Here is a 10818-nt window from a genome sequence, read left to right on the forward strand (position 1 = left end):
TATACTGAATTTTCCTTTGCTGATTTATACAATTGTGCTGATAACGGAAAGCATATTTATTTGAACTGAATTCCTTGAAATCTCTGGAATGTTGGCAATTAGTCTTGTTTTTTAAATTACCCTCGTCTTGGCAAAAACTCTCAAACCTGGGACTTTCGAGGTTGATGGTAATCTAAATCGATCGATATTTGAAGTACGAGTTTTCTGGCTAAATTTTCACATATGGGTTTTTCCAGAGCACGGTAATAGTAATACTACGGCAGAAGTATAGCCTTCACAAGAAACGAAGTGAGCAGAAAAATTCATCACAGTAATGATGGTGCCAAGATCAGTGATTAGAAAGAAAACTTACATTAGCTACAGAACGTGTGAAGATGACGTCATTCCGCTCTTTGTTTGTATTTTCAGACCGCCAAATGGGTGATAGTTCTCACTAAAATAAATAATCAAACGATATACCTACGATTAAGGTTACGCATAGTTTTGTATGTTGGTATGTTTCATCTAGTGGGCAAATGTGAGTATTTTACCTGAGTGCATAGCGTTTATAAGAAAATATACTTTTTAAAAAAGGAAAGAGTTTTTACTCTCTCTCTCTCTCTCTCTCTCTCTCTCTCTCTCTCTCTCTCTCTCTTTCTCTCTCTTTCCCCCCCCCCCACCCCCTCTTTCTCCCCCCCCCCCTCTCTCTCTCCCTACCCCCCCCCCCTCTCTCTCTCTCTCTCTCTCTCCCTCTATATCTATCATACACATAGTCACATAGGCTTACGTGATTACATTAAAAGACAGATAGGTCGGGCTTTGACAAAGGACAGTAGGTATCTTAAAAATCAAAATGGTGTTTTTATTTATAAATACCAAGATAGAGGTGTTCTTGGCACCAAACCAACCAATAGAGCCCCGCCACTGAAAACTTACAATGAGATTTGAGTGACACTGTACTAAGCTGCTAGAATTCGTGGACGTATTAACCTAGAAGCGACGTGTACTTATTTATAGATAGTATGCGCTTGGCTCAAGAGCATTGCCATCCGGAAGTATAACGGACCAACACACAAAACTGTGTGTATCCATGAACGTTTATAGTCGGGTTAATATAGTCCAGTGAGCATTACTCATAAACGCGGATGGCAAAAAACAATAATAAGACCTGAGTGACGTCATCTTCGAACTATCTATACATGATATTATAATTACTCGTCGCATCGAAGATCTAAGACGTGCCAATTTCAAATACTTTCCTGCCCTCCGTCCGAAATTATTATTTTTGACTTGAAATTCAGTTATTATAATCTGAACCTGCCAGCCAGATATAATATAGTGGGTCACCTATTTATTTCTCAATAAAACTGAATCTTAGCCTTATTTTTTCATAATTTTGACTTGAAGTTCAGTTTTTAATCATCCGAACGTGCTCGATATTATACCGTTTTGAGACTATGGGTCGGCTATTTCTTCGTCTCAATAAAACATAGAATATTAGGCTAATATTCATATTTTTGACTTAAAAATTAATTTTTATCATATTAACCCAATGTTCAACTAGCGAAATGCTGTTTTGAGACGATTGATGGCATAATATTATTGGTTCAATAAGTTTTACACAGTTTTCTACTAAAATGATACGACGAATCACTTTAATCCGGTCTTTTAGTTTCGGTTTCAATTCCATTTCCCTTTCCTTTTCATTTTGCCCCATTATTGACGGCAGAGTGCAACTATTTTGGTCGTGTCTTATTTTGACTCATCCAACACCCAGCCGTCATCTTTAGATTTGAAACATGCCTCCTAAGTTCGATCCAAACGCAATCTTCACAGGTAGACTTGTATTTATTTTCGTTAGGTCCCTCTCAAAACCCAATCCACAGAAAATCGTCTGATGTCTGACTCACCAATAACAATGGTAACGTTGGCCAGATCTTGTTTTATGATTATGAATAAACAATGAAATAAAATTCCTTTTATTCATCCCATAGGAGAAATTAGTCTATGTTCTATTCCAGGAGAAGACTGGAATATCCTAGGCGTCAGCCGCAGTGCAGCGCCAGCCAGGGCGAGGTGACTGACCTCGGCCTCGAGCAAGGCAGCAAGGCCACACAACAGCTCAGTCAGTGTCTGTGACCGAGTCAGTCACCCAAACTCAAACAGAGCAGGCGCAGGGGGTATTCGATTCGAACTCAGTACCTTTCGTCGGGTACGAATTACGAAGCAGACTGACCACTGAGCCACGCTGCCGCTGAAAACAAAGTCTAAGTCTGTTATTTAATTCTAGCATGATCACTACCGATCCTGAGTCATATTTTCATTATTATTATTAATGTAGGCACTTTGATAACTCCAGTCCAGTGGCCGCCGATAGGCTCACTGTAAGGTGAAACTCGTTTTTTGGAACTTTATTTTTGACCCTTTACTGTTTTGGTCACCATGGCGTTATTTGTGAACCTATGTCTTATGTGACTATGTGACTAATGTTGGTATCATTTTAAAGTAGGCACTTTTTGATAACTCCAGTCCAGTGGCCGCCGATAGGCTCACTGTAAGGTGAAACTCGTTTTTTGGAACTTTATTTTTGACCCTTTACTGTTTTGGTCACCATGGCGTTATTTGTGAACCTATGTGACTAACTTTGGTATCATTATAAAGGGCACAAAACAAGCTTTCTAACGGTGTATTTAATTCTTAATTCCTGATTGTATTTCTCAGAAAGGTTATGTAATAAAATTTATAAATTTTTGAATTATAAGAACTTTTTAAATTATGGATACATTTTAATTATACTTCATACATCGATAGACAATTAATTGAAGAATATCTCTGCCAAATTTCATCAAAATTGATACACTCTCTCATTATTTTATTTTTTCCGCCATCAACCCCACTTTTTAGGACAAAAACCTCATATTTTTCCCCCTTTTCATTTATCCTTAATTTTTTCCATACTTTCCATCCATAAAAATGATTTATATGAAAATAAAGCTTATTTTCTGACCATTAAAATGATACCTAACACTTGCCAATTATTTTTTAATTGAAACAAAATTACTGAAAACAATAAGTGGGCCATGTTGACTGCAAAACTCAAAAATTCCCGATAGCCGCGAGATGCTGGTTTTGAGGCAGCAGTGAGATCACAGGTTCTCTCTGTAAAATTGACAAAAAATTTCAATAGAAAAATATAAATAACTCTGGAACCGTATGTCGTAGAGAAACAAATAAGATATCAAATTTTATGTTTTTTCAAGTCCCATCCCCCTGACTGAGTCAAATCAAGATATTTTGAGTTTGAAAATTTTATCAAAGTGCCTATAAAGGGCACATAACAAGCTTTCCTACGGTATATTTTATTCTTAATTCCTGATTGTATTTCTCAGAAAGCTATTGAAATAAAAATTTATCAATTTTTGAATTATAAGAACTTTTTAAATTATGGATACATTTTAATTATACTTCATACATTGATAGACAATTAATTGAAGAATATCTCTTCCAAATTTCATCAAAATTGATACACTCGCTCATTATTTTATTTTTCCCGCCATCAACCCCACTTTTTTTGACAAAAACCTAATATTTTTTTCCATTTTCATTTATCCTTAATTTTTTCCATACTTGTCATACATGAAAATGATTTATATGAAAATAAAGCTTATTTTCTGACCTTTAAAATGATACCTAACACTTGCCATTTATTTTTTAATTGAAACAAAATTACTGAAAACAATAAGTGGGCCATGTTGACTGCAAAACTCAAAAATTCCCGATAGCCGCGAGATGCTGGTTTTGAGGCAGCAGTGAGATCACAGATTCTCTCTGTAAAATTGACAAAAAATTTCAACAGAAAAATGTAAATAACTCTGGAACCGTAAGTCGTAGAGAAACAAATAAGGTATCAAATTTTATGTTTTTTCAAGTCCCATCTCCCTGACTGGGTCAAATTAAGATATTTTGAGTTTGAAAATTTTATCAAAGTGCCTATATTAATGACAGGTGTCAAAACTATGACACTTGGGATCTGCTGAAATATGCCTTTTCCAACGATATATATTATATGCCTCCTCCATAAATCATTTAGGCCTAAGTTTAAATGGGAACCAATTTTGGCAACTCAATCAAGAAGGTATTGCCCTCATCTGCATCCCCCTCAACAATTCTGGAATACTGTCAACTGGGATGACTTTGCCCTCAGGGAAATCTTTGGCTCTCTAACTTTGGACTGATTTGAGTTTATATGATTTTATTGCAATTATTTCTTTTGATAATTTATCATAAAAGTCGTCTTTCAAAATAACTACAACAAATCTGATATGACTCGAAATTCCAGTGTCACAGAGGCAAATTTACCCCAGTTGAAGTTGATGGTACTAGAAATGTGTTCACAGTCACATTCAATTCAATTGTACCATTTGTGGCAATGACCAAATCATTCGTTTAAAAAAGTCCATTCAGATTTAGAATTGAATATGTCATATCATTAAAAAATTGAACTATTTTAACAGATTTGACCCTAAAGTTAAGAAAAAACAAAACTATATATTTCTGATTGTGTGAAGATGTAATTTATAAACTTTTTATTTCTTCTCCAGTCTACGCCAGAGTTGTCGGTGGTGAAGTGCCTGCCACTGCTACTCTTGCTCCCAAGATCGGTCCACTCGGTCTGGTAAGTACAATATTAAAAAAATTTTTAAACCCTTGAAGTGGCCATTATGACCCTATCTGTGGTGGTCATGGTCGGTCATTGGCCTATTGGAGTGTGTCTATAAAATTGTATTATAAATATGGAAATATCTTTGAGCTACAACCTGAAATAATAATTAATACTAGAAAATGCTGTATAACAACTCCCAGGTTACACATCATTAATGACCCATCTGTCAGATCAAATAAAGTGTATATGCTTGCTAGTTTTTTTATTTACCATGTTTTTTTTTTTTTTGTTTTTACCTACCAGAACTTGCGGGTGGTTGGATGGGAGCATCACCTTTGAATCATATACCTATGATGTTCGCATGGGTGTACGATCCGATAGTGATGTCGTTTCTTCTTCTCTTTACTAGCCTATCCTGCTTCTTTGGTTTGTGATTGTATTTTTGACAGGGGATATTTTTTTTTCTGTAAATCTTCTGCCTGTTTGTTCTTGGTTATTTAAAATTTAGCTTATGATATCTTTAGGTTATGATTTTGATTTACATTTGTACTATTTTTGTTAGATTGCTTGTTTTTTTGTTTCAGCGGTCTCCCATATAACCTCAATTGTGTTGGAAGAGACCTTAAGCAACAAACAAGCAAAAAACCTACCAGAACTTAAAGAAAAATAGAATATTATTTTAAAAAAAGTGATTTATGCTAAACATGCAGACTTACTTTATTCTTTTTTTCATGGACAGAAAGGTTTTGTGTTTGTTACTCACTAAATATCTGAATCATAATCATAGTCATCAGTGGCAATGAGATTACCGTTTTATTTTATTTTCTCTCCCCCAGTCCCCCAAGAAAATTGGTGATGATATCCAGAAAGGTACCCAGGACTGGAAAGGTCTGAAGGTGACAGTCAAACTGGTTGTTCAGAACAGACAGGCTAAGGTAGAAGTAGTGCCCAGTGCCGCTGCTCTTGTCATTAAGGCTCTTAAGGAACCCCCTCGTGACCGCAAGAAGGTCAAGAACAGTAAGTTGCTTTATGTTGTTTTTACTTTGGATAGGAGCCACATTTTTTCACACTATAATACATTCATTTTGACCTAAAATGAGTTTGGATAAGTCGGTATTTGGCCTAGCTGATCATTTTTTTGAATATCTTCTTTAAAAGAAAAATGAAAGGGTCTGAGGGCTGGAAGAACTTGTTAAAACTTAATTGAATGTTTATGTGTAATAGTAGACGACATTTAAATATCAGACTGAATCGGTGTCTTTTCTTCAATCCACTGATTACAAGTTATCTTATGTGACATGGAGGCTAAAACTGGGGCTTGGCCAAATTAAGATTCCTCGAGTGTTTGTATACACAATTTGATAAATTAACCACCAAAATAAAGGCTTTGAATGCGTTATCCTTCCAGGTAATTCCCCATTTTCATCTTTAAATGCATGCCGAAGAAATGGAAAGAAAGATAGATAATTCTTGTCGGGGAGAAAAACAAACCACAAATTTTTATTATTGAAAAATGCTTGCATTTGATATTGAAAAACAAAAGTTCAGCCATGTTCTCCTCGTCCATTGATACCATTTTAAACGATTGAACAGGGTTCCAAGATACCATGCGCTCTATAAGGGTCTCATTATTGTGTGTCTATCATTATTATATACTCGGGGCTTTCCATTAATCTTATATACAATATCTATGGAAGTCCATTTTCATCTTGGACTGCATGATCAGCATCACTCATTGCCATCAGTGTTTCATGGGAATTCCATTTTGCTACTTCAGTCAGCTGGGCCATGCTTCAAAATGATAAAATCACATTGAAAAGTTGGAAAGTGTTTTTTCCATATTCTTATCAGGGGTGAGAATCTTCTGCCTGCAGGCGGATTTCTGTCTAAATGGTGGTTTATCTCCGCCCATCATCATCACAATTCCGCCTTTTAAAAAGACTCACCACAACCACTATATCAACATCCTTACCACCACGACTAGAACCATCACTACATCATCATAACCACCACCACTACAACAACCCCCACATCATTCCTATCACCACTACAACTGCAACTACCACCATTAATACATCATCCCTCACCACGACCACAACAACATCCTTACCACCACAAGTACAACCACTAACACCACATCATCATCCCTATCACCACTAATACCACCACCACATCCCTATCACAACCTCTACAACCCCCATCACATCATCATTCCTACCACCACATCATCATCCCTACCACAATTACTATAACACCACACCATCATCCCCAACACCACTACAACTACAACCTTCACATCATCATCCCTACCATCACTACTACGACCACCACCGCATCATACTCCCTACCACTACAACTATAACCACCACATCATCATCCCTACCATCACTACTACGACCACCACCACATCATACTCCCTACCACCACTCGACAACCACCACCACATCTTCAACTCTACCACCACCATACAACCACAATATGTTGTAATTATTAAACTGTCAACTTTTGCAATACTCCAAGTGGTGTGAGACACATTATTTTGGATTGCATTTGAGTAAATTTTAATGAAATTCAAATTTATAGGTATCGACACGTGGATGGGTGTATGGGGTGAAAGATTTCCTCTTTTTTGTGACAAGCCTTACTCGCCCCTGTTAAGGGATATTGCATGTTTTCTGTTTCTTGTAACTGAAAGACTACAATTGAATTTGTTAAGGCGACAATAGGAATACCATGGCTTTCTGGGCGTCCAGGTTGTTATTTTATCTGGAGTGAAAGTTGTCGCCATGAGCAAATTTGAATGTGATTTCAAAATTATTTTTGTCTTATCAGATTTGACTGGTTTTCCATAGATTGAATATTTTGTTATTTGTATTTTTCATCAGTTAAACATGATGGAAACATTACTTTTGATGACATCATCAAGATTGCCAGGCAAATGAGATCCCGCAGTATGGCCAAAGCTTTCAGTGGAACGTGCAAAGAAATTCTTGGTAAGTTTCGGTATCATTTTTGTTGTTGATCTGCATGTTTTAAAAAAAATTTTTTTATGTGTGGCAATTTAACCTATGAATGGTAAACTCTTGCCTTGTTAGCAAGGATACTGGTTTCTATCTAGGTTTAGAAATAAAAGCCCTTTTGTCTACCCAGCAGTGAGTGAGTAGTTAGGTTTGTTATTCGTTCCCCTGGGTGGGGTTCCTGACCTCCCATAGTGGGCAGGGGGTTACATACTGTGTCTTCTATCCCCTTATAGTTGTTTTTCCAACGTGCTTTCTGTCTTTGTCTTGGAATGAGATTATTTGGTTTTGTCCTGGCCATGGCCGGAGTCCTGCCTGGGAGGGAAACAGTCAAATGCATAGTTGTTTTGGGAGATGATATTTTTTTCCTTGTAAATCATCTCTCTGTTATGTATTATTATATGTTATTTTCAATGTATAATGTAAGCATTTGAGTGTATTCCTCTTTGTTGGATTTTGTGCTTGTGTCCGGATGAGATTTATAGGTGATCTCAAACTAAGTACATTGGTGATATGCTCTTGGAATCTACATCTGATTCCTATTTGTTCCCAGTTCCCCTATGTCTTACTTTTTCTTCTGTGTTTAATTGTAATTCTATAGCTTTTTACTATCCCATTTTCTTCCTTTTTACTAGCGCTGATATAACCTAATGGTGTTGCAAGCGCCGTAAAACCCTTAAAAACAAAACATTATTTGTTCCCATGCATACATTTAACGACCTATAAATCATGTTGGACATAGAAACCTTTGGATTCAAATCAAGACTCTTTGGAGGCTGCTTCGATCTGAATCATTGTTGGAAGGAAATTTTATTCCAGACTTTATCCTGATCCGTCATTTTGTTTTCCAACCATATGGGGCAACTTCTCGTACTAGTAACACGGTTCGGATAAAAATAAGACAAATCTGGAAACTTTTTGATATTGTATTTTTTAATGACTATAGTATTAGTTTCTTAAAACTTGTTCCAATTGTCTTGCACTCTTAAAAGGAAATGTGTGTAATAAATCATTACATTTCTTTGGTTTGTAATTTTGAAAAAAAAAAAACAAAAAAAAAGGGCCATTCTGTTCTCTGTAATTATCTGAAAAAAGGGTGTTTTTCTCTCTACTTTGGCAATTTTCTGGCACAAGATGACACAAAGCTTTATGGTTTAGATGTTTGGTTTTTTTTTCTTTTAAATTTTTTCAGACTCAAGCTACAAGGTTGCCATATATTTATGGAATTCAGTTTGTTAAAACACCTTAGTATATTGTCCGATTATCTTCTGACTGTAAAACCTCTGGGTGGGGATCCTGACCTCCCATAGTGGGCAGGGAGGTACATACTGTGTCTTCTATCCCCTTATATCTGTTTTCCAACATGCTTTCTGTCTTTGTCTTGGAATGAGATTACTTGGTTTTGTCTTGGCCCTGGCTGGAGTCCTAGCTGGGAGGGAAACAGTCAAATGCATAGATATTTTTTGGGAGATGATATTTTTTTCCTTGTAAATCATCTCTCTGTCATGTATTATTATATTTATTTTTAATGTATGTAGGCATTTGAGTGTATTCCTCTTTGTTGGATTTTGTGCTTGTGTCCGGATGAGACATAGGTGATCTCAAACTAAGTACATTGATGGTATGCTCTTGGAATCTACATCTGATCCCTATTTGTTCCCAGTTCCCCTATGTCTTACTTTCTCTTGGATGCTTCAATTGTAATTCTAGAACTTTTTACTATCCCATTTTCTTCCTTTTTACTGGCGCTGATATAACCTAAATGTGTTGCAAGCGCCGTAAAACCCTTAAAAACAAAAACAAAAACTGTAAAACCTACATATTGTCTTTTTACTGGGGTTCGGTGTTCAGGTAGTCGTCAGTCGATGTGTTCATGTAAATTTTTGCCTCCTGAATTGGCAGCTCTGCACTTAAAGTTTCTTCTTTTATTGTTCTTTTAGCATCAATATTTTGTTTTTTCTTTTGTTTGTTTCAGGTACTGCTCAATCTGTAGGATGCACTATTGACAAGATGGCCCCTCATACAGTAATTGAGAAAATCAATGATGGAGAAATTGAATGTCCAGATGAATAAATTACAATGTTGAATTCTATTTATACAACGCATTGGCTTGGTTTTTTTTTTAACACACTTATATACTGAGTTAAATGACAATGTGAAATTGTATGTAAACTTCAATTTAATTACGAAAGCAGATAAAAAGGACTTTTCGGGTTTCCCCTTTATCAATAAAACAGGATGAATGAAACTACATTCATCCTGTTTTGTTGACAAAGGGGAAACCTGAAACGTCCATTTGACCTGTTTTCGTAATTAAATTGAAGCTTACATTCAATTTCACATTATTTCTTTGAGCTTTGATTAATATACTGAGTAGGATTTAGTTCAGCTCAAATGTAACTGATTCTTCCTGGGTGGGGTTCCTGATGTCCCGTAGTGGGCAGGGGGGCACTTACCGTCTTCTATCCCCCTATATCTGTTTTCCAACATGCTTTCTGTCTTTGTATTGGAAAGAGATACCTTAGTTTTGTCCTTGCCATGGCTGGGAGGGAAACAGTCAAATGTATAGGTCGAGTTTTGGGAGTTGATATTTTTGGTCTTGTAAATCATCTCTAATGCACTGTAATTTTACATATATGGTTTTGTAAACATTTGAGAGTATCCCTCTTGGTGGAGACCTGTGCTTGTGTCAGGATGAGACATTTAGGTGATCTCAAAATTAAGTACACTGATTGTGTGCTCTTGGAATCTACATCTGCTCCCTATTTGAACTAATTCCTCTTTGTCTTCCTTTCTCTTGGGTACTTCTTTACTATCTCATTTTCTTCCTTTTTACTGGCGCTGATATGACCTTAATATGTTGCAAGTGCCGTAAAACGCTTAAAAACAAACAACATAACTGATTCTTCATATGTATCTACAAAGTAATCAAAAACCATGAAACCAAAAATGACTGGACCACGTCTTTGCCCAATCTGAGATTTCCAAAAGGAATGGTTTCCCCAACATTGTCTTTTTTGGGTTTTGTCCTCTCTCTCAACTGCTAGCTACTACTATGAACTTGAGATAGACATAACATTTGATGCCAAGTGATTTTGGAGTGGTGGGTGTCATTGATTGCAGAGTGTCTCCCTCTCACTCGCGGGCAGATCTTGGCGT

At 36.3% G+C, this 10818-nt stretch overlaps 1 protein-coding gene across 1 annotated transcript; it reads left to right on the forward strand.

Moving 5' to 3' along the window:
• The first annotated feature begins 1660 nt into the window (after nt 1-1660).
• LOC144978077 (large ribosomal subunit protein uL11-like) lies at nt 1661-9751 on the forward strand. The gene is made up of 5 exons (XM_078923623.1): nt 1661-1815; nt 4581-4654; nt 5479-5659; nt 7528-7635; nt 9635-9751. The coding sequence occupies exons 1-5, from the start codon at nt 1779-1781 to the stop codon at nt 9730-9732; spliced, it is 498 nt and encodes a 165-aa protein (XP_078779749.1). The 5' UTR covers nt 1661-1778; the 3' UTR covers nt 9733-9751.
• Nucleotides 9752-10818: the final 1067 nt, after the last annotated feature.

The sequence above is a fragment of the Berghia stephanieae genome, chromosome 8, assembly GCF_034508935.2.
Source record: "Berghia stephanieae isolate SIO BIC M18660-M18661 chromosome 8, UCSD_Bste_1.3, whole genome shotgun sequence".
Classification (NCBI taxonomy): Eukaryota; Metazoa; Mollusca; class Gastropoda; order Nudibranchia; family Aeolidiidae; genus Berghia; species Berghia stephanieae.